Source organism: Perna viridis, chromosome 3 (assembly GCF_037379345.1).
Source record: "Perna viridis isolate PV_CMFRI_1.1 ecotype Kerala chromosome 3, ASM3737934v1, whole genome shotgun sequence".
Classification (NCBI taxonomy): domain Eukaryota; kingdom Metazoa; phylum Mollusca; class Bivalvia; order Mytilida; family Mytilidae; genus Perna; species Perna viridis.
The window spans coordinates 21,717,887-21,743,679 of NC_142447.1; the positions used below are offsets into that span (position 1 = coordinate 21,717,887).

Consider the following 25,793-nt stretch of genomic DNA (forward strand, 5'->3'; position numbering starts at 1 on the left):
ATTTACTATTGTGGATTCAGATTATATGCTGGTGCATTTTAACATATCAGTTTTTTTTCCCTTGCAATGCTTTGTTCTAGATGTAAAATCATTAAGTTTTTCAAAATCCTTCAGCTGTTACATAAAATGATTAAAATATTTTGATTTATTATTCCTTTTTCTACAATGGATAATGGAATTATCTCCCTTTAATTGGAAATATATTTAATGTCTTATTACCCATAATCCAGATGTAATTGTTCAATTTAATAGAGATTTTGTTTGTGTTTATGTCTAAGTTCTGAATTAGATAGGATTGTATTGCTTTACCTTAATTGTTCCATTACTTATCACCAATATTTTCCCTTTTTCTCTTCAATTACTAGTCACAGAAGTTTGGTGTAAGTATGTCATGCTGTAGGATGTGATATCAGACCTTGGTTACATTAACTTCCTGTTACATTTCTTAGTTAATATTGTGACCTAATGGTTTAAGTACTTCTCTGTCTAAGAATCAGACAAAATTTGTATAAGGTGTGTCACATGAAGATAAAAAAAAATTATTGCATTATCCAAGTATTTATACTTTATAACCTCCCCAAATAATCATCATATTAGCCTTTCAAGATATTGATAAGTTAAAATTAGCCAAAATGCATATGCATTATGGAAAAATGGAGGGAAAATTTCTCCACATTTTTTCCGTATTTAAGCAGTCAAGAAATTTCTATGTTACAGATGCTTCAGGATAAATTTAAATAGCTTTTCAGTTGTTTTCTGGATGTATTGAATATATTTGAGGCAAAAAAAAAATCAAATTGAGGAAAATGATGTTGTCTCCATTGCCTGATTCTTAAATAGAATGGTACTTTAGTACAAACTTTTTGTCACATTCATATCTGCAATTACTTGCTATATTGCTAAAAGCATTCTGTAGTTAAACATCTTTGTGAGATATCAGACAATATCAACTTTCTGATTGATGATAAGTTGGGGTATTTATTAGTGAGCATCACATTACAGCTTGTTTATGGTAGGGGAATAACTGATTTAGCATTGGTTTGGAACATATTTTTAAGTTTTTGTTTTGTTTTGTTTTGTTTTTTTATAAAAAAAAGGTGACAATGTTAATTTTACTGGCCCTGAACCAAACAAGTGACCATCATTTATGATAAACACGATATCTAAATATCTGACTTAAAGGTCATTTAAAGTTAATCTTGAAAGTTAGAAAAGCATGTCCCAGAACTATTGCTAGGTACCGATGAGTCTGCAACAGCAATGTCAACTTGGACTCATGGGAGCCTCTAGTTGGCAGTTGTGCACATTAAAAGTCTTACAGAAACTTGTCCTTCCTTACAGTGATGAAGCTCCCCCAGTACCCTTGGGCACTATTCCTAACACTGGAATGATCAATACATACGAGAAGGCACCACAGAGTAGGCCAGGGTCAAAGAAAAAGATGAATTATGCTGATATAAATTTTGATGGCAGTCCTCGCAGAGGTGAGAGTAATAAGTCACGCAGTCATCCTAACTACCTCCAAAGTTCTGATGAGGACAGTGAAAGTATGTTAGCTAATATGGGGACATCAGCTAGTGGAAACTATGCAAATGATGAAGGTGACTTTTAGGGCACTTCATATTAATCTAGAGGAGCTAGTTTGCTAATACATGTAATTTTCATTTTTGCATGAAGCTTAATATTATTAATTGTTGTACATGTATGCTTCTTGTCTTTTATGATTTTCCTTATAGATATCCAACAAATTTGAAATTTGGTTGGGGGGGTGGATGGGGGTCTCCTTGGTATATTGATAAGCAAGTATGAGTGTGCTGAAGGTAAATGATATGAAGTTGTGAATATCAAATTGTAGTAACTCAAAAGAATATTCCACCCACATCTGCAAAAATATTACTAAAAATTCATACACCAATTTTGAAGTTTAAATTTCTTCATGGTGAGCAAGTACAATGAATAAGGTTTTGTTTAATTGTTTTTTTTTTTTTGTGACCATTGGTTGCTTTACAAATATGATAAGAAAATCATGATAATTGTTTTGTATTGATTTTACAGATATTTATACATGTACATGTAGGTAAAGGAATTACAAAACAGCAATAACAGTAACAAATATCTAAAAAAATTATATTTTTGTTCTCTTTTATTGGCATTGTTTTTTTTCTAATAATAGAGACCTATAACTTTCACATGTAGCTGTCTACATTGTTAATACTTAAATCAATAATATGACTATGTCATTAGAGTATAATCTTCTCTGCCTATGATTTGTTCTTGTGAATTTTTCCAGATGCCATCTTTTAGTTTAGCTTTGATGAAGATTTCCTTGATAAATGTCTATAACATTTTTTTGATGTTTTAAATTTTTTTTTTTCCACCTTCAGGTACTAATTGTTTTATTCATATTGTCTTCTCATTTATGATTAATGTCAATTGATGTATCTTAAAAAATGAGGACAAATGATAACTAGTGAAAGGGGGCAGTATTGATTTTAAAATAGTGGATTTGAAAATTATGACATAACACATTAGTGTCTTGATTTGAAACCCAAATATTTATTATCACTACTTCAGCATAAAGCATTTAAAATGGATATTTTTAAGGACCTGGTGTGTTTAAAAGTATTGTTTCTTTTATAAATAACTAAATTGGATGGTAATGAATAAATTTTTTTGTAATGGTTTAATTTTAGTTACATTTTGAGCTAGTCAAAAGTAAAAAAAAAAATAAAGCCCATATTGTTTTTTAATTTATATGTGAATTGGACTTTTTAAAATTAACATGTAGAAAATACTTGTCATTAAAAAAAATTCTTAAATGTGAATACTACATCTCATCAGATTTTTTTAATGAATCCATTGTTTTGTGTCTTTAATTTTATGTCTTCAATATTGTCTTCGAAAATTGTTTCAAACATTTCATCATAAAATGTACTTTTTTTGGTAGATCTAATTTGTAAAAAAAAAAAAAAAATACAGAACTATGTCTTGCTTCCATTCCTATATTTTAAAGATACGGAATAAATGCTTTTGTTTGAAAAAAGCCATAATGCTCAACACCTAAAGAATGCCATAGATATTTTTTATGCAGTTTAGGTCCTAAGTATTATTTCATGATAACACTTCATTTTGGTTACTTTTCATTTTCATAGTAAAATTCACAACTTATCAGGGAAAAAAGATAAATTATACACACATGCACAAGAAATGGCTGTTTGTAACCTGTAGAGGGTGCCATTAATGAAGCCAGTGTCACCAATCCTTTGTCTTTTTGAGACCTTAGATCTGTTAATGACAGTTTATGATCTGTATCGCTGTAAATGACACACTCCTCGTAATTTATATTTCTTTGTACTGACAATCCTGTTCTGGAAATTTACATGTTTGCCAATTGAGTGGGTTAATATAGTTGGTCAGAACAGACAATGAATTTAACCTATTTCTTGTTTCCTTGTTACTGCCAGATGTACACTGCTTGGTTTCTTTTCTTGTTATGACAAAATCATTTCATATCATCATTATCTATATATAGACATTGTATTAGATTTGTAAAATTAGGGCAAGCATTTTTTTTTCTTTATGGACCGTCAATTTAGCTGTTGCAAATGGTTTAAAAGTGAATTTCTTGTTGTGGTGACTGGAAATGCACTGACTATTGGGTAGTTTTTCATCCTGTATGATGATTTAAATTTTTGGGACAGCGAGGTTAGGGATTACAGGTGAGGAGTATGTAATGTCTGTTCAACCATCTATCTGCTTTGAAGCACCTTTTTAAAGATGGGATAACTTAATGTCAGGAAATCTGTGTGTGGTTTTCATGTCCCTTCTTTTGTTATATTATATATGAATTATTGATGTATGTTAGTTTTATATTACATTCATTAAAGTTTAAAAGGGCCAACGAGAGCTTTTGCCATCACTTTGTGTTAGTTGTCATTTGACCTTGAAAGGTGAAAAATGTTAGTTTTTGCAGCTCTCATCTGATATCTTGAAAACTTAAATAGATAAAGAAAACTTTCAATTGATGAAATGACCTTTATGTTAATATGTTAAGGCCTACAAAAGTTTCATCAAGTCAAAATTGTCTGATGACTCCTTGTTAGATTTATTGCCCTTGAAAGTTAAAAAACAATGTTTTTGCAGATTTCAGCAAAAATATATGAGACAGTACATAACTTTCAATTGATGTAAATGATTCTTGCGATAGGACCTACAAAAGTCCCTTTTGTTTAAATTTTTTCGAAGACTCCTTGTTAAAGTTATTGCCCTTGAAAGGTGTAAAATGTCAGTTTTTGCAGTTTTTAGCTGAAAACTATAATAGATACAAAAAAACTTTCCAATTGATGAAATGATCTTTATTATAAGGCCTACAAAAGTCTTCATTGGATCAAAGTTGCATAATGACTTTTTGTTAGAGTTGTTGCCTTTGAAGGTACGAGAACACAATTAATTTTGTAGTGCATTTCAACAGACCCATTTTGACATATAAAAAAAATTCCTTCTCTTCAAACTCAATAAAACTTCACTGATATGGAAACATGTATAAAAGCAGGTTTCTATAAGAGTGCCAGAAAAATTCACCATCATTTTTTTATTTTTAGCAACTTTGCTTCGGAAACCCCATAGACATGAAAGTGACCACTGCCAAATGTCCTAAATTTTGACCTTCTTCCATAGGACCAAATCACAGCTTCCACATAAAAAAAATCTTGTAAATTTGATCCTTGTCCTACATTTCTCCAGTAAATACTAAGCAATAAAGTTTAAGACAGCAAAGAAAAAAAATCAGGAAGAAACGCACTAAAAAAAAGGAACTATATTCGTACACAACGAAAGTCAAGGGGAATTAATTGTGATCTTGTACCTGAAATGTTAAAATGATGGTTTTTGCAGTTTTCAGCCAATATTATGAAAACTATAATAGATAGAAAAAAAGCTTTTAATTGCTGAAATGACATTTATGGTCCTTCAAAAAACTCTGGAGTAACATTTTCTGTCAACTCCTGGTTAGAGTTATCACCCTTAAGGCAAAATATAACTTTTTTGCAATTTTCAGCCAATATCATGAAAACTATAATTGATAAAAATAGCCATATGATAAGGACTACAAAAGTCTTTATTGGTCAAAGTTGTTATACGAATCCTTGTGAGAGTTATTGCCTTTGAAAGGCCAATATCTTGGAAACTATGATTGATAAAAAAAGAATATCTTTTATTTGATGAAATAATTCTTATGATAATGCCTACTAGAGTGCAACAGGTCATTAAAGTTGTAGGATGACTCCTTGTTGACGTTATTGCCCATAAAGGGCAAAAATTGAACCAGGTGAGCTATTCAGGCTCCTGGGAGCCTCTATTTTGAGAACCAAACTACTTGATGAAACTTGGATTACCCCCTTTATTAGCTCATCTGGCCAAAGGCCATGTGAGCTATTGCCATCACTTGGCGTCCATGGTCGTCTTTGTTTATCGTCCATCATTAACAATTTTTAAAACTCTTCTCCTCTGATATTACTGGATGAATTGGGACCAAACTTGTATGAATGTTCTTAGGATGTCCTGCATAGAACTGATGTGGGGATTTTTGATCTGTTGATAAAACTTGGCCACCAATACTGAAAATAGAACATATTGGTCTGACAGTAGTTTTTTTGCATATATCTCCAAAACCATTAGGTCTAGGCAAATTCGAGTGGGTTAAAGTGTTCAGCATGGTAAGATCTATCTGTGGTCAAATATTCGTTTTAATCCATGTTGGAGTAATTATCCTTTTTTTACGTTTTTTTTTGGCTATTTTTAATGTTATTTCTGTTAGAAATCATCTCTTATGACACTACTTGATCAATTGGAACCAAACTTGGTATGGATGTTCCTTGGGTTATCCTGCAAAGAACTGATGTGGGGATTTGTGATCTGTCGAAAAATGGTTACCATTACTAAAAATAGAATATAGGGGTCAGACAGTAGTTTTTCGCGTATATCTCCAAAACTATTAGGTTAAGCCAAATTCTTTCAGTTGGTGAAATGATCATTATTATAAGGCCTACAAAAGTCTGCAGGAATCAAACACTTGTTAGAAGACTCTTTGTAAGAGATATTGCCTTTGAAAGGTGACAATTGACATTATTTTTTGACAGTTTTCTACCAATATCTTGAAAAATATGATTGATAGAAAGAAACTTTGGGTCAAAATTGTTGGACGACTCCTTGTTAAATCTATTGCCCTTGAAAGGCAAAATTAACCAGGTGAGCGATTCAGGCTCCTGGGAGCCTCTTGTTTTGTTAAAGATATGGAATATCATGGTCAAATCAGTTGATCAGCCTATAAATCTGTCAAATACTGCTTTAAATATGAATAAGTTGTGTGTCAGTGTGGCAAAAACCAATATGACCTTAATCAATCAATCAATCAATTATCCTTTCTCCCAATGAGGTAATTAAGCTATCAACATATATAGGCTACAAAATGAAGAATGTTCTTATTGTTATGATATGCATGTTGAATAGCAAGATACACAGAAAACCACCTTGGCCCCATGATTTTGTGATCTGTCTGTAGAAGTCATTCTCAAGAGCATAGATTCCTTACACTGTGCATAGTTTTTAACTAGATTAAGGAAAATCTAACATTATGTTGTAATGTAATTTGTATTTTGTCATGGGGAAGTAATCTTGATCAGATTTGAAGAGAAAGAAAACTGAATTATCGGAAAGTTTCTTGACACTGAAAGTAAATGTTGAAAAATTTGGTGAAAGGATGAGGTATACTTCAGTGGTGAAAGTACTATTGTTTGTGGGGTACCATTTTTCATGGTTTTCATGGGAAGGCCAAATCAGGAAATTTGGTTCCCAAAGAAAAGAAGAATCCCAATGTAGTGTATACTGAAAACCTCAAAACCACGAATTCAAGAATCCACGAACTTGTATTTCTTCCCTAATCAACGAGAATTGGTATCCATGAATTAAAGTACTTTCACAGTAACTTCCTATTTCAGTTTAGTTTCATTCATATGCAGGAAAAAAATTAATCAGTTTTGATTATTGGTATGTTTATAGTTCATATACTTGAAAAATTTTATTGTGTGCAGATATGGAATAAGTGATATATATATAAACTGTCAAGAAGTGTAATATTTCAATGTTATAGAAGAAAATGCAAAATTCCTATGCATCTATTTTTGCACATCTAAAGTTACGTGTGGATGGCAGGGGCGCATTCAGGCAGGGATGTGGCGGGTGTGCACCCCCTTAAAATTTGCAAAGCATAGGTTGTCATGGATAGATTTAGGCGGTTTTAGGTTGAAACTTTAATTTCTTGCTAATTTTACCACAAAAGATATCTACATTGCACCTTCTCTAGAAGAATATTTAAAAAATTTAACCTCGAAAATTTGTTTGCCTCGTTCAGCTCAGCGAAATTTTAACTGTGCAACCCCCGCCCTCCCCAATCTAAAATCCTGGATCCGCCCCTGACTGGATAAAATCTATAGAAAAATCAACAAAATCCAACTTCATCAGCTTCATATACTTCAAAATTATACAAAATGAAAAACAATAACATTATTATGCCATGTAACATGACTAAGATGGATTACTTGTTTCTATGCCCCACCACACAAAGTGGTGAAGTTGAAGTATTATATGATATACACCCCCCCCCCCCCAAAAAAAAAAAAAATGTGTGTCCCTCTGTCTATTCCCTGACAGTTTCAAGGTAATTACTTTTGAACAAATCAATGATTTTTTTTTTATTTTTGAAAATTTAATTTAAAAAAATAATTTATCATAAAATACAGATAAAGTTCAATTTACAGCAAAAATTTAAATGAAGATTTCAAGTTCTGAAATTTTTGCCAATCCTCTTTTTCCACTATTATGTGGCATGGTTTCACTTAATGTTCCATAAAAGCCCTAAAAATAGGACAGCTTAAACTATTTCACTCTTCAAGTGAAGACAAAAATTTATCGAATAGCTATTTTTTTTTCTCAATTTTTCATTTTCATAGGGCCTGCTTTACCTCAAGATGTACTAAGTCCTTTGTACTGAACCCATGCTTCATTTTTTACTAGACAATATTTGAGCTACGTTATTATAGTGTAAACAAGCTAATAAAAATTATGATGTAAAAAATGCATATTGCACCCACCATATAATGTAGCTAGGCCAATATAGGCTATAATCAACAACAATAAAACTAATCATTATAACCCTTGTGTAAACAGATAGGCATTTGTCAATACACTTTGTGCTTGCTTTTATGCTTGTTTGTCAATGCATTAGAATTGCTTTGCATATTTTTTTTTCTATTTTCTTTTCTATATCATATTGCATTAATATGTTCTGAGCTAAAAGTTTATAAATACTCTTATTATGGTTGCTTAAATTCAGTAACATTGGTTTTTTTGTTTCTCTTCATAATTCTTTTATATACTGTAATTGTATTATGGCATACTGTTGACTGTCAGTCTGTCTGTCTGTTCATATTTTGTATGATTCTTCAGAATGGGCCAAATTCTGAATGGATTTAGAGATTTTTGAGAAATAAGGTAGTAGACTTGGGGTAACCCGATAATTTTCCATAATTAAATTTTCTTTAAACTTCTGCATAATATTAAACTAATAGAAGTATATTTTCTGATAATTTTGAAAGAAATTTCACCATGCAGATTTTGAATAATAAGGACTGAAAAATTGCCATTTTTACAAGTCTGAATCAGTTGAGGAACAGATCCATATCTGGTATTTTAGGGTTGTTTTTCACAGAATGTTTAAATAAACAACTGAATATCAAGTCAAATTCACTTGAAAAGGATTAATATAGATTTAATATGAATTTTTTATTCTATTTATATTGTAGAAGAGTAACTGGATTTTTTATTTTACCAAAATAACAATAAAGGAGAAATATTCATTTATTTGTCTATATAAAAACCTCTCTTTTGCAAAAACATAATTCAATTTTCATACAAAAATGATATTTATGTCGTTAAAATCAGAATTCGATGTAACCTTAAGTTATTAAGTGCCATCTATGATATGAAGATAACTACAGGACACATACATGTACAATGTATGACTTGTGACTTAGACTGAAGTATCATCCTAGTTAGTTTAAATGTTTTTGTTCTGGTGAATTGTATAGCCCTGTCCTACATCCAGATTCCTCAACCTAATTACCTTGACCCTCTATATGACCACTCGTAATGAACTAAATGAATAGCTGCACAAATACTTGCAGGCCCTCTGCGAATAGCTTTGACTGCATTGTTTCCCCCTACCTCAGTTTGGCCATGACTGTAAGAATATCACCGCCTTATAGTATTTTAATTGTTGTATTGTTTATGTGTAGTCTGTTCTGTATTATTAGCATATGCCTTTTGAAGTGAAAAGGTGATCTGTTGTAGGAAATCTGTTATCATATACATGTATTCACTACCTCATGTCAAAATAATTAAAACCCAACTAAATTTAAAGTTAATAAGTCTATTACTAGTTCAAAACAAAACATATATACGAAGTTTAACAATATCGTTACACAAATATAATAATCTTACCATTTCAAAACATTAATTCTTATACTCAAGTTTGGCTTTGGGGCAGACTCAGTATTGAAAGTCTTACTAACAATGCTTAACTCGGTGTAACAGCTGAACATGCTACAAGATCCGATGAATAGATGTATCGGTGCAGCATAGGTTACAAAAGCCGGAAAAAACATTATTAGTAATGCAGCTTGAAATGATGCTCTAACTAATTGCTTACTTGTCAACTCGGTGTAGTTAGCTACAAGAGCCGGAAGCGTGGCCAAATGCTACGCGGTGTAACTGGAACTAGAAGAGCCGGAAGACAAGCAGGTGTGTTGTACAAGACCATAGTAGAAAGAGCATAACCTCCAGATAATGCCTAAAATACATGTAGTATGAACCCTAAAGCATGTAATTTTACACTAAAATTAAATGAAATATGAAAAATTTTGGGGATTAATTAATTAGTTAATCCCTTACTCTAAAAATTAATTAAAACGGCCAAAAAATCAGATTGTATACATTATTGTAATTATGCAATCTGAGTGCCCAAAAATTAATCATATGATCCATTTATGTACAAAATCATAAAAGTTCACTGTGTAGTTTTATTTATGATTAAATGAGCTTGAAGTAAAACTTATCTGATATGTCTGATTAATGGCTAAAATTGTGTAAAGTATTCATTATGAATGTTACCTAATACATGTATCAAATTATCATGACTTGAATGAAATGCTGACCACAGAATGATGTAAAATAATGTCATTCAAATATTCATTTTCTGCATGATGGGACAAATTTATATGATGGACAAAGTTAAAGGCTGGATTGAGTCATTTGCTGAAAACAGCTACATTATAACAGCAGGAAGCTTGAAATCTCTTAAGGAATTATAAAATAGTAACTTTTTTTTTACCCTTAAATGTAAAGGAGTTATAAAATTGACTAGGCATTGGTAATTGATCTGTCTCATTCATGACAGCTAGTTTATTTTTCTCATATTTCAATTTAAAAATAGTACCTAAAGGAATCTTTGTATGCAGTAGATGAGCTCATTTCAAATGTTTTCCGACCTAATGAAAGATATATTCCTTAATGATTTAAACAATACTTAAATATCCTAGTTTACCAAGTGCAAAGTTGCTGGAGGCTGACATATTTGTTTTAGAAATGAATCCTTGCTTAGAGTTATTTCCCTCTTACATTGGTATCACTATGAAAGAGTAATCAAGGGAACCATGATTCTAGTAGAAATCAAAAGAATGGAACAGTAATTCAGGGACAAAGACCAGATATGGAAAACAGATTAACACAACTGAGAACATAAAATAAACAAAATAATAAGTACAAAGAAACAAAAGCAAATGAGCAACTTCACCATAAACTTTGAAAATGGAACAGGTGGCCCAGTAGGTTGGATATCAATAGTCATTCAAATGTTCTAGTTACTTAAAACTTCTATTTGGATTACCTCCCTTACCTCATATCTACTGCCTAAAATTTTTAGCACTGATGAAGGATGCTATTCTTTTCATTTTTATACCCCCCACTCAGAGAGTGAGTGTAATATTAGAGTCATCTTATCAACCCGTCCGTTATTTCCTCCATCCTTTCAAATTTAGTCGCAGCTATTTTGGCTCCCATTGGATTGAATTTAAATTGGTGGTTTTATATAGATGGGACATATGTTGAAAGCAATTTTGGGTGCTGTCCCATATCGTCTTCCTGTATGAGTAGGGGTATACCCAGCACAAAAACATGTGCAACTAATTTTATTGTTTTATTTTATTTGGCACTAAAATTTTTTGATAAAAGGAAATAATTTTATCTTGAGTGAAACTGAAAAATCTGTTCACGAATCATGCAGGGATTGATTTGAAAAAAGAAAAATCATTTTGTTTTTTTAAAATGTTGTTAAGAATACTTAAGTGCATTCAAATTTATTGACCACTTCATATAATTGTAATTCAATGGCATTAACAAAAAATAATGAATGTATTAATTTTTTTTCTTTTTTGACAAATAATTCTAATTTTGCTGTTTTACTTAAATACAATGAAGGGTCTGTTTGATTGCTAAATCGTCCACTTCCTGAAATGTATGAAACATCTGCCATAAGATCAAACTTAATTTAACAGCACAATTGTGTATGACTTTCACCTTTGATATTTTACCAGAAGGATCATTGACTTCATGAATACTTCAGAAATCTCCAAGAAATATATATGACAGTTTTTCAAATTTTACATGATTCTTCCATAGACAGATACTTAAATATACTTAAGTAGCACTCCAGCTAAGGATCATGCAAAATGTGATTCATGGGTAAAAAGCCTACATATTTTTATTTTTGACATTTTGTTTGAAATGTCATATTAAACAGAAATTAATATGTGGTTTTTCATATAACCCATGCTCTTAGGAGATAAAAATTACATAGAATGCACTGTAGATTTCAATATTAAGGGAGATAACTCTGTAAATGGCACTCAAATACAATAGAATCTACTGGATTTTCAATGTGGATTATCTCCTAAGAGCAGGCAGATTTGAATGAATAATTACTCATTTCATAGTATAGACCCATAAAACAACTTAATTACAAAAATAAAAATATGTAGCCTATTTTGGGGTATATCACATTTTTCAGGTTTTGCATGATTCTTACAAAGACAGCTATTTAAAATAAAAGTGTCAAAATGCATGATAACTATAAGTGACCTTCATCGGGGAAATATACAAAGAAAAACTTTCAAAAATTTCAAGTGTTTTTTATAGGTTTCTTGAACATACAAATATCTGATCTTAATTCAAGAAAGTCCCTCATATTTTTTCGTAGGGTGTTTTGAACCTATTTAAACAAACTTGTAACCACACCCAACCAAATCTTTCAGATCAGGATGGGTTCAGTCTTAAGCTCACCTCGAAGGCCAAATTAGGTATTGCCATCAGTCATCATCATCATAGTCGTCTTCTCCGCTGGAGCTACTGGACAGAATTCAATAAAAGTTGATTTGATTGTTCCTAAGGGTATCCTGTATGCTTCGATTTTTTGATCCATTGAAACATAGCTGCCGTTACTAAAAATAGAACATTGGGGTCAAACATAGATTTTCTTTTGCATTTAAACATTTAGGTTTAGCCAAATTTTGACATAGGGTAAAAGTGTTTAGCATGATAAGATCTATCTGACTGTTATATCATGTGGAAATTATTGCCCTTTTGCCCTTTTTGTATGCGTTTTTCTTTTTTTGCTATTTTTGATGATATTCTGCACAATATGCCCATTTGCAATTTTATCCATGAAAAAATACAAGGCAGCTTTTATAAAAATTACAATGTACCTTATCAAGCCAGGAGAGCAACTCAGCCCCTAGTTACTATTTCAACTGTATACATGTGTCATTCTAATTTTTCTATGCTAAAATAGATTTTAAAGCTTCATATGTGATTCATTGATCAAAAAGACATAAGAACATTTTGTTCTATTAAATCAGATCGTTATTAGTTGGATATTTTTTTCATAAATGGATATCAATAGAATAAGATAAAACAGTATAACTTAGTGATTTTTGCTTTGAAGCCATATTTTGCCAAACAAGTAAAACAGGTTATTTGAGTTGAATTGAAAATCTTTTTAACAGTATCATAATTTTTTTTTTATTCTTTTATTCAAAAATTCTGAACAATATCTTTCTCTCAGAAAAAGATTAAAATAAATGTTTAAATCTCCTTATCAAAGGCAGTTCATCAAGGGAGACCAACTCTATCCTCTGCATGAACATTATTGATGCATGTGCTATAATTTAACTAAGATAAACTTCTATCATAATCTCAAACCTAAACAGGGCACCTTGTTTTTTTAAAGTGTTCAGTCAATCAACTGTTAATTCCTATCATTAAAAGCTTTTTTTTTGTTGGTAGAGAAGGGTTGAATCTCTGATCAAGATAGTTCATTTGGACATGACTCTATTTGGAGTTGGTTTAGATGTTGGAGGGCTTTGGGTCATAACCAACCATTGATTGTTAAACCCCCATTACACATAGTGTAGGAGATTGTGGTGCCATTCCAAGCTGTGTCACAATCATACCAAATACTTTTGAAATTAGTAGTCTTTGCTGGTAGTCAATAAATGACGGTAGTCAAGCATGGTGCCATGAGAAAAGAGAAAAAGAACTGATTGGCTACGAGTTAGAATAATGTGTTTGAGTGTGGCATTATACCTACCTTTAGGCTGTTGTTGTGTGAGTTAGCACATTAAAAATGTTGCCCAGTGTGTCAGACTTGTACAAAGCAGGGACTGTTTGATTGGTAAAATGTTCTAATCCTGAAATGTATGAATTACTTGCTATACAATATTTAAAATCAGTCAATATTCTAATGCAGCATTCCTTGTAATTTGGAGTTTCATTTGATAACATGATAAATTCCACTATTGACTGTCACAAGCTTTTTACACATGTGCAGAGTTATTTCTTAAGACTTTTTTAATAGTTATATCCACAAAGTATTTGACAGTTGCATTAGAATGTAGATAACTGTTCTGTATATGTATTTTTAAAAAGATTTGTATATGCCAATCTAGTTTTGATGGTGGCAAGTAACAAGTGAACTCAATTTGCCACCATCAAATCCATGGTTGACGCCCCCATACCATCAAATCCATGGTTGACATCTCCAAACCATCAAATCCATGGTTGACACCCCAAACCATCAAATCCATGGTTGACACCCCATACCATCAAATCCATGGTTGACACCTCCAAACCATCAAATCCATGGTTGACACCCCAAACCGTCAAATCCATGGTTGACATCCCCATACCATCAAATCCATGGTTGACACCACCAAACCACTAAATCCATCGTTGAAACCTCCAAATCTTCAAATACATTACAGTTATCTCCTAAATCTTATGGTTACCGGTACATAAAACAAACTTGTTGAAAAATTTTCAAATTTTTAGATGCACTTTTTTCTGTATTTTTAAAAATCAAGTTTTTGTTATCATCAATAAAAAAACTTGAAAATGTGTTGCTTTTATCCTTGTAGATGTACATGATGAAGATGACCCTCTGTATCAATCCATACCGACCAGCAAACTGAAAGGAGATGACATAATCCAAGCCAAAGCTCCAACAACTTACCCTGACTTTGCAAGCCTTCCACGGGGAGAAAAGTATGTTTTACCATGAGATGTCTATAAATTTATTGATAAAGTTTTCTAGTTCCTATTTGTAGCTTGCATGCCAGACATATATATATAAAAAATTCTATAGATTGAAAGTAGTAGACATTGTTTTGCATTTAGATATAACATTTTTTCTATTGCATGAGGCATGCAGATTTTAATCTTTTATTTTCTCTACATGATGAAGTATTTGGGTAAAATTTCTGTGGAATGTATTTTTAGTTATACTAGTCATTTTTGCTACATATTAACATACATAGTTTCATAGGTTTTATAAAAAGACAACTGAGTTTGTAGAATTGATGGTATTTACAAAATTAATAGTGGAAGACTCATGGAGTGTTTTAGGAAATTTGATCAATCTGTTACTCTCACTCTACTAAGATATGGCTATGATTTGTATACAAAAAAATATCAGGTACTATATAGCCAGATGATTTCATATTTAGTGAGTAGCTTTAAAATGATGAGTTGCAAATTCTCTTTTTTTTGTTTGGTTTGGCTTGATGAGATTTAAAACAATTGAGGACATTATAATTTCTATTTCTGCACCTTTTCGTGTAATTTGGAAGTTAAGAAGAATCATTCTTTTCCCTAGAACATGTTTGAATATTCCAGCCTCATCATACAAACATATACACATAGTATAAAACCTGTCTAAACTAAACCACTTTTGTGACAGCACATGAATTTAGTTCAGTGGGCAAATAGTTACATTACATCTGTTCAAAATTCATTGAAACAAATAAGATATCTTGTTTGAACAGGTTTTAGTTTATTTGTCGGGGGTATATGGTTTATATATGTGGGAAGTGGCAGGTGTGCACCATTCCTTGAATTGACAAATCATTGGTTGAAACAGTAAAAACAAGGGGAAACAAGACACATATCACTTTTGGTATCACATTAAGGAGGTTGACTTAGGGTAAGGGACACAACTCTTACAAATCAGTGTTTGAATTCACCATTTTACATCAATCTTATGTAAGCATCAAAGGAACTTGGACTTATTTCATTCTGTTTCAAAGAATAGCTTGAAAGGCTTTGGTGAAATTGAATATGATACAAACATATCACTGATTTCAAAAGTTATGACCCTTACCCTAGGTCTACCTCCTTAAGGTAGAAAACATGTATAAACATCCTACATTCTTTTTATAAGGCAAATGATTAAGAATTGTTCTAAAATAATTTGCATGGCAAACAGCACCCCCCTCTAACCCTGTCCCTACTCACATAATATTCAATAATACAAGGTTTTACTGTGGTTAATGAACGTATTGAGTCAGCATTGTTTACTTTACCAGACCACAGAAATCTTCTAAAGAATTGTATTCTTTTATGAACCAATGCATAAAAATCATCAGAAGTTTTCTACATATTTACAACTCATTGATTAGCTTGTAAAGTAATTAAACACAGTTTTGTTTACTGGATTGAACTAATTTGTTTTAATTATTGTTCCTGTGCATTAGTATGTAAGTAATACACATGTTCTCTCCCTTGTTATTGTGAACTCATTAAAGTTTCTCAGTGTAAGATGATGTATGAAAGGAAACTCAGAAGCTACGATTATATTTAATACAGCTTCTTGTTGTGTTGTTATGTGTTCTCCTAGTTAAACCTTGTGTTGCTCATCATGTTGTGCTTGTGCAAGTGCTGCAATGTCACATCGCTTTCATTGAAATGTCATAGAAATTAACAAAAATGGAAGCTGTAGCCAAATATTGATTTTTTATTTTCGTAATGATTTATAGTAGTTTAAACCATGTTTGGCAGTAATTGGCAGATAAGCAACATGTAATTTTAATTTTTGCTACATTCTGAAGTTTTGGTCAAAAGCATGTTATTTGTTGCTTTTTTTTATTGCATATCAATTTTAATTTCTTGCAATGTAAATGATAGTCAGACATCTAGATAATAAATAAATTAAAGACCTATCATGACAGTACATGTTCTCTGATGCATTGGTGCCCTATGTTCATTGCTTTTATGATTTCTGTATATTGCAGTTCTTAATCTACTTTTCCCTACCACCACCCTTTTTTCAACTGGTGCTTTGTTCATCCTTGTAAATTATTCTTTGTAATTATCCTCATATTTTATTTGGCTGATTCATTTCAAGTTTTGTACGTAGGTTTTCATTGTAATACTTCTATCATTTCAACTAATTGATACTTTGTGGTTTGTATCTGTCTGTAATTTTATATTCAGTCTAAAATCATATTTAAACTTTCCCTGTGAAAAATGAATCTTTTTTTTTGCTAGAAATTTTGATTTATCTTAAAGGGTTTCAAATCTTTAGAATACAATTGGTTCCATGATATTTCATTAACTATGAGCTAGTTAGAAGTATAATTTTAGAGCTGAAGTGTACAACTCGGTACAGGTACAGTGATTCAGACAGCTTTTTAAAGGGGCTTCAGTATACATGCTGTTTAATAACTTTGCTTAAATTTTTTTTCGAGTAAATTGAAGTATAGTATTTGGTTTCTATCAATGGTATAGAGGCTACAATCCTGAACTTCATGTAAACTGTGTTTGAATTCCATCAAAATATTTTTAAAGTGAAAACATTATTTGAATCAGTGAAGTGTGGAAATACAAACAAATACTCCTCAAATCAAAAGAAAAACAAATATGTTTACAAGGCTTTGTCAAAATATTAAATTTAATACCAGGAAATAAAATTACTTCTGGGCCTATATGCATGCATGCTTAATTGTGGTTATTTTTTTTAATTGTATTTAATAGCACCAAAACACTTTATGGTTTCAAAAATGGAAAAATAAATTTAAATCAATGAAAAAAGACAAAATATTTACCAAGGATTCGTTCAAATATCAAATTTAATACCTGGAAATAAAACTGCTTGATTTTATTTTTTTTTAAATTGTGTTTAACAACACCAAAACATTTTATGGTTTGAAAAAAAATGAAAAAATAAATTCAAATCAATGAAAAAAAAACAAAATATTTACTAAGGATTTGTCAAAATATCAAATTTAATACCTGGAAATAAAATTACTTCTGTGCTTACATGCATGCATGCTTAGTTGTGACTCTTTATTCTTGTAATGAGTGACTAACTGCGTTTAAATCTTTTGAGTTATTGTTTAATGTATCATGCAAGGTTTAATGTTGCTTATTTTTTTTTCATTTCAATCTAATTCCTCGTTCTTCCTTTGGTGTAATTAACAGCACTTGTTGTGTGGAATAAGATTATAAAATTTTTTGGAGCAAAATGTGTGATTGTTTGGGAAGCCAAGGTGGCTTCCATCTTTTCTAATGACAAAGGCAACATGTTGATTTGAAGTAAAAATAAATAGACCGATGAGGCTTAAATTCAGGGTTAAACTGTGAGGCTTTGCCAAGTGTTTTATCAGAATTTGCCATATTTTTATATTATAATTATTTCTAGTAATTTTTTTGTTATTGTTTTTATACTGCAGTTTTAATCTTTTTTTTCAAGTTTAATTATATCCCCTGGAATCAAAGTTTGGAGGTATACAGGAATCACCTGTCCTTCTGTCCGTCTGTATATCCGTCTGTCTGTTCACATTTTTTGTAAGTGCAGCTCCTCCTAAACCACTCAAGGGATTTTGATGAAATTTTACAGGAAGGTTAGGTATCATATATAGATGTGCCTGAAGGAATATAAGAATATAATTACAATTTAGGAACTCCAAAGGGAGATAATCCAAATTAAGGGTTTACATGATATAACCTTGAAAAAGTAACTCCTCCTAAACTGCTCAAGGGATTTTAATGATATTGTATATGAAGTTTGAGTATCATGTGTTGATATGCATGAAGGAATATAAATACTTTTGGAGGTCTCCAAGTGGAGATAATCAAAATTAAAAATTTTATGTGAAAACCTTGTAAGCATAGCTACTCCTAAACCATATTTTATATACATGTGAAAACCTCGTAAATGCAACTCCTCCTTAACCTCACAAGGGATTTTGCTCACAATATTTCTAGTTTTTAATTGAAATGCTTATTTTCTTTCTACCTCTCTGGTCCCCCAATAGATATTATATTGGTTTCCTATATAGATAATTTCAATATTAAAATTTGTATTTTATCCCTCTTTTAATAGATGTATTATGAGATGCCACAAGATTCTTTTTGTCTGTAAACCACACATTGCAAATAAACTTGAAAAATAGAATGTTTATCTTTTAAAATGAATGGATAAATGCTACCTTTAAGCTTTAGTCAAAGGGTTGGGTGGGGCCAGGTGCATCATGTGTTATACACAGGCAAAGTTATTTCACATGATTTTCACAAGAATTTTACATGGTTTTCACCTGAGTTGTGCAAATAAATAACGTGAAAATCGGGTGAATGGAGCCTTCATGTGAAATTCACACGAAATGTCACATGAAATTCCTGTTTAGTGAATTTCACATGAAAATCATTTAATTTCATGTGAATTTCACATAAATTTCACATGAAGCTCGATTAACATGAATTTCACGTGAAAAACATTTGCCTGTGTAGCACAACAGTTAATAACCTATAATTACATGTTCTTATTTATTCCATAATGCAAAAAGTGGTCGGCATGCATTTCAGTTCATATCAATTGGAATTTTCTACTGCATTTTGTTTATGTCCATAACTTAAACTAATGCTGTATTGAAATATTCATATAATGTGCACTAAATGTGAATTTAAATCTTTAAACATGTTCACAGGTAACACGATTCTATTGCAAACTGATTTGAAATCAAGTAATGTGCAATATCTAATTGGGATTGGTATTATGTTCCATAATGAGCGTTTTAATTTGTATTGGAAGTCATGGGAACATAGTATAACCCAAAATAAAATACATAATTGAAGTCACATTTACTTGTGAATGGGAATTGGCATCATTCATGAATGAACACTAAGAAAATTCTTATTTGACAAAAGTTCAAGTATTTTCACATAGTCCTGTAGCAGATACTCTGTTTAGCTCAAAGGTGATGTATTATCTATGAAGTTTTCTTTTTGTAGTTTTTTTAGTTTGTAAAGATTTAAGTAGCACTCCAGCTAGGAATCATGCACAATGTGATTCATGGTTGGAAAGCCTACATATTTTTATTTTTGATATTTTGTATCAGACAGATTGGAATGAATAATTTTACATTTCATCATATAGACTTAAGTACTTTTCCATCTAAGAATCAGGCAAAATGTGTATAAGGTGTAGCACATGTAGGGAAAAAAACACAGAGATTTTATTGCATTAACCAAGTATTTCTACCAGATAACCTCCAGAAATAATCAATAAAGTGCTTGTAAAATTTGCCTTTTTAAGATTTTGATTGGTCAGATTTAGTTGAAATGCATTATGGAAAAATGGCGGAAAAATTTTCCTGCACCTTTTCCTTATATAAGCAGTCAAAAAATATTTACGTCACAGATGCTTCAGGATAAATTTAAATAGCTTTTCAATTATTTTCTAGATGTACTGAATATGTTTGTGGCAAAAAAGACCAAATTGAGAAGTATGATGTGTCACCCATTGCCTGATTCTTACACAGAATGGTACTTAAAAAGCAACTTAATAACTAAAATAAGAATGTGTATACTTTTGGGGGTATATCACATTTTACAGAATTTGCATGATTCTTACAAAGACTGCTATTTAAGCCCTTACCATGTTTTTTTTCCAGTGCTGAGGAGGAATCAGAATCAGATGAGTCGGATCGGTACTGATTTGTTTACCTTTTCACAGCTTCTCATAATTCAAAACACAATTCTCTCCCCTTTGTTACCTCAGTATCTAGAAAGTGTGGATCACCGGTCTTGAGACTTAAGTATTTGTCACATCCTACAATTCAACAACTGTTTTTGTGAATTCTTTATTAAAATAGTAAATAGGCCATTTCTTAATAAGATTCATTTAATGAAATTTTCATTTCATAAGTTAAAATATTTGACATGCTTATTTTTTTATAGGTCCATGTAACTGAAGGGCCTTTTGAGATATTGCCATCATCTTGTGTCCATTATCATTTGGTGTTGTTTATCTTGGTTGACGTTTCTTCTCAGTTATAACTTAGTGGGTTCAAAATTTGTTTGGAACTAGCTTCCTTAGCAAAGGCAGGTCCATGATTTCAGGTAATGGGGGGGGAGGGGGGGTTATGGTAAGGGGCATGTAAATAGAATCATTAATGACAAGCAAAACTAGACAAGAAAAATTTTTGGGGTAGATATTGAGAAAAACCAAGATTTCATGCTAAAATCCCCCACCCCCAAATTTTAGGGGAAATGCCTGCAATCTGTCCTTGTATCATTGTCTGCTTAAGGTGTAGACTTTGATAATTGTCTTAACTATGCAATTTTAAGATTATAAGAGTAAATTATATTCTACCTTTTTTTACAAATCAACACAGTATTTTCTTTTTTCAGATTGTAGAGCTCTTTAATGGGGTCTATTGAGTCAAAATACTTAGAAGTTAAATGCCCTTCAAAAGGCAAACAAATAAGATATTTCTGGTGTTTTTGGCTTGTATTTTTTTAAACAATGTACATCAGAAAAATTAATATGATGTTTATACTGAAATCTACAAAAGTCTGATTGGTCAAAATGTTTCAATTAATTACTATTCACATTTTTTTTAATTAATCTGAAACAATGACAGCATAAGTCAGTCCTGTGCAACTTCTCCTAAGCAGTTTGATGGATATTATTGAAACTTTATAGGTATCTTTATATACAGATGTTAGTAAAGCAATTATTGAGTGATTGAAAAATTGTAAGTGACAAATACTTATGTCATCTGACTGTGATATATGTGTCGTTTTAGAATTTTTAACATGCACAAGATTCCAATCTTTCCTCACTTTTTCAAGTACATTGATTTTTTTAATTGGCAAAATAAGTAATTATATATATTAATTTGACAGTTTTGTATCCCCCTTATGAAGGAAGTTTCAGTAATACAAATGTATGCCCACTTTCTTTGAATAGGAAGCTATATATCTGAATTGCATCTTGCCTTGGGTCTTGGGTTACTTACTTAGTTAATCCTTTTTGTCTCCGGTGAGACATAAGGCTGTAATTGTTTCCTGCCTGTCTTTGGCTATCTTCTGGGATTCTCCCCATGTATATCCACCCTGTTTCAGCTCAGCCTCCATTGTTCTTCACCAAGTTGTTTTTGGCCTACCAGGCTTCCGCCTTCCAGGTGGGGCCCATCTGAGGGCAACTTTAGGTAACCGTTGCTGGTCCATACGAAAAACATGCCCTAGCCATTGCAACCTCCTTTTTTTTTATCTCAATGTTGATGTTCTTGCAATATGTTTTTTTGGAGCAGTTTGATATTTGAGATTTGGTTCGTCCAAATGATTTTGGGTCTTGGGTATGGGGTTGATAACTGAAAACTTTTTTCATACCAAAAGAATAACAGAATCCTATAGATAAAATTCTGTATGATTTTGTAATATGTGACCTGCATGTCCATTTGTATCATTATCAACTTTCCATTGTTTTAACAGTTACATATTTTTAACCTGTAAAAGTCAATGACCAATTGATATACAACCATTTCACTTATGGTAACGTAGATAATTTCAACATTAGGCATGTTTCTTTGAAAACTGTGCTTTTTTGAAGAAGTTTTGTGCCTTCCAACTACCTGTCAAAATGCCAGCCACTATGTTTTATGACCTCATAATGATTGTACTAATACAATTAACTTTTTTAGGTTTTTGAGTTTTCCAATAAGTTTTGCTTGCCGATAAGGGAAATAACTCCCTTTACAAAACTTGATTAAAAGGATCTCAACCATCAATTTAATCAAAGATAGTTATTATATCCAATTTTCTTAAACAAATGATCTATTGTGAGAGTGATTTTATCAAAATTTCTGCCTTGCAATAATTTTATTTAAAGAATGTGATATTCCTGATCACTTAGGATTGAACAAGATTTTATATTAAGAAAAAAACAATTATTCATCTTTACTTAAATATATTTTTCAACCATTCTTTTGAAACAGTAATCTTACTTTTTAAACTCCACCTTTCTTTAAAGTGCTTAAGCAAAAACTTATTGTGTAGATATTTTACAAATATCATCTACAAAATAAGATATTTTAAGCTGTGGAAAAAGAAAGATTTTATATGAAACATGATAGACCCAGTCTGTTGCAAAAAAGTTTACCGAGTAACCTATATCATCACATAGAAATGCACATCCTGTTCTGCACTCAAGTCACAATTCTAATCATTATCATTAACGAGTTTTTCTAATTCTTGCTCAGCTTGCAAAATAGATGTACTGACTTATACCATTCTATTGCACATTATGTAATGTCTATTACTGAAGGGAACGTACAATTGACAGCACATACTGGGGTCAATATCAGTTTCTCTCCCTGAAGCTGTCTCTCTTGTCTATTGGTGTCATTAGGTGGAAGATTGTCCTTTATTTCAGTAAGGTTCATGGTAGCCTCTTTGCATCATCCTATGACATTTTTTAACATTTTCAGTTTTAACACTGTATAGAACTTTGAGACGTATTTCATAAACCACAAGATTTTTGTTCAGCTCTTTAAAGCAGCTCATTTTTTATAGGTTCTGTGTGGGTTTTTTTTTGTTTTTTGTTTTTTTTTGTGTGTGTTTTGTGTTTTGTGTTTTTTTTTTATGTGAGTACTGTTATTATGTCCCCTGATTAGTAGGAGGTGTATAGTAATCATGGTATCTGTTCTTTCCTCCACAACTTTTTAATTGTAGCATTCTCTACAACTGGTAGTCACAACCACTTGATATTTTGACAGAATCTTTATATGGGTATGCCATATTGTGAGATTCATTTTACATTGAAGAAACATCAATTTCCTGTTTGAAGAATTTATACATGTATTTTAACCCTATTGTTACTGGGGTAGGGTGCTGAGGTATCCCTTAGTGAGCTATGTTTACAGTTTTTTTTGTTTTAAATTTTAATACTTTAAAACAGATATCTATTTTCAAGTTTTCAAAAGGTAGTGATTAGTTACTCTAACTCTATTGTATCTGTCAAAAGATTGAGTTTATGTCATGAAAACTATGTTGAGATTCAATCTTGGTCTAATATTTCAGGGTTATATGAAGGGCAACTGGTGTCATTGGGTGATTTATTTGACAGTCCTAGTTAAATGAAGTATATACGGGTAGGCAGCTGAATAGCTGATGATGTTTACCCTGTCAGTGCACATGTTTCATATTTCCATTTGTTGTGGGAACTTACTCATTAATTGTTTTTTTATGTTTATTTTCTACTACTTAACGTTTGTTTTGTTTTGTTTCTCTTTTTGTATTTAACTTTGTCTGTCATCTATCATCCAGCCAGAGTTTCATTATTTTCACATTAAGGCAAAGTTTTCTCTGTCATCCCTTAACTGGACAGTCTTTGCTCATATCCAAACCACAGCTCTAATCAATAAGTGGCTACAGTAAATATTATACCCCCACTCAACTTCATTCTATCAGTTGGAATTTTGCCACCAAATGGATGGATTGATTTCAAATTTGGTAGGTGGTGTTATGTAGATGGTGCATACATTGAAAGCAGTTTTGGGTGTTGTCTGATATCAACTCCCTATATGAGTGGGAGTATATTTAGCATGACAATGTATGCAGCTTCATGTTTATTTTAGCAATTATTTCCAAATCATTTTCAAAATTTACAATATAATTCATTCAGACAAAGTTTCAATAGTTTAAGGTGCTGCCTTTTGATTATATTAGGATATTATGTATATCATTTCAGAGCCCCAGAATACAATTAAATATTATGTAACTTTGCACAAAGCATTTACTGCTATGAGCAACAACAAAGAGGGTAGTCTCTTTTTCTTCTTGGAGAACTTTAACGTAATTAACCTCAATTCTAGAGATATTTCATAACATAATTAGACTTAGTTCATTTTATAGAAATTTCACCACTTTAGATATGAAAAATGAGAACTTATTCTACATGTAAATAGTCCATGTAAAACATTTTTATTTCTTGAAATTTTTCTGAAGAATTTTTTTATATGATTGTCCTTTTTAAGATGTATTATGGTTTACTGCTATCTCCTTGTGTCTGTCTGTCTGTCTGTTCTTATATGGTATAATAAACAAAAAGTATTGAGATGAATATTTTTTTTTTGATATTTTTGTCATTATGGTCTTCATTAAAGAAATTGTTTTTTTTTCACTTCAGAGTAATTGATATTTTAAAAAGGTGGGATTAATATGTGCATAATCACAACTGTTTTTTCTTGGTCACTTGTCTACAAAAAATTACTTTTCAGTAAAACATCTATTCAAGTTCTAGACTTCAATATTTCAGTTAAAACTGCATTATTTTCTTATGGAGAAACTTAATTAGGTTTACTGAATGTCAAATTATTCAAATTTCTCACTGATGCAAAACACAAAAACAAAACAAAAAACAAAAAACCAGTATATTCTTTTATACAATATTTTGCAGTTTGTTTGATTATCCGAAGATTCCTCTTCCTAATTAAGTTGAACCCAAATTTTATTTTAAAAAGAGTTTAGATTAAGATCTGAGTCAAATTTTCATTATGTTCTAAAAGAATTTTGTTGGGGCATTAATGCTATGGAATTAATCTTGATTCTAGGTTAAAGTTCAAGGTCACATAGACCAAAATTTTTGCAACCTGCAAGCCCCCATTTTACTTTAATTTTTTTTTCAAATGCTTATCTTCTTTAAACAATGCAGTCATCTAGCCAGACAATTGAGTATGTATACTTTTCATGTAAAAACTCATTAAGATTCAACTATTCCTTCAAAAGCACAAGCGATCAGCCATTTTATTATTGATTATTTTTTATCCATTGTAATTAAATGTCTATTTTAACTTAAAGTGCTCTAGTGTTTAATGAATGCTTTAAGTCACACAAGATTCCTTTTCTTTTTTGTAAGAATGTTTCAGTTTTACTTATAAAGAAATTAAACAACAACTTATCTGAAATTACTGCTTTTTGTATGTCTGTCATTTCTATTAGAGGTGTTTTGGTGTGCATCTCCGTCTGTCTGTCCATCTGTGCATCCACTTGTTGTGAGATAATGCTAA

The 25,793-nt window shown here is 31.2% G+C and overlaps 1 protein-coding gene across 19 annotated transcripts in view; it reads left to right on the forward strand.

The window, feature by feature from the left end:
- Nucleotides 1–25,793, forward strand: part of LOC148621432 (uncharacterized) — a 53,896-nt gene that overhangs the window by 24,954 nt on the left and 3,149 nt on the right. For 12 of the 19 annotated variants that reach the window (XM_088575795.1, XM_088575797.1, XM_088575792.1 and 9 more), the window contains 3 exons: nucleotides 1,342–1,601; nucleotides 14,583–14,709; nucleotides 20,394–20,429. In XM_088575795.1, coding sequence (XP_088431921.1) covers nucleotides 1,342–1,601; nucleotides 14,583–14,709; nucleotides 20,394–20,429 — 423 coding nt within the window. The remainder of the gene's footprint in view (nucleotides 1–1,341; nucleotides 1,602–14,582; nucleotides 14,710–20,393; nucleotides 20,430–25,793) is intronic. The other 7 variants (XM_088575801.1, XM_088575802.1, XM_088575811.1 and 4 more) reach the window with 3 other exon arrangements.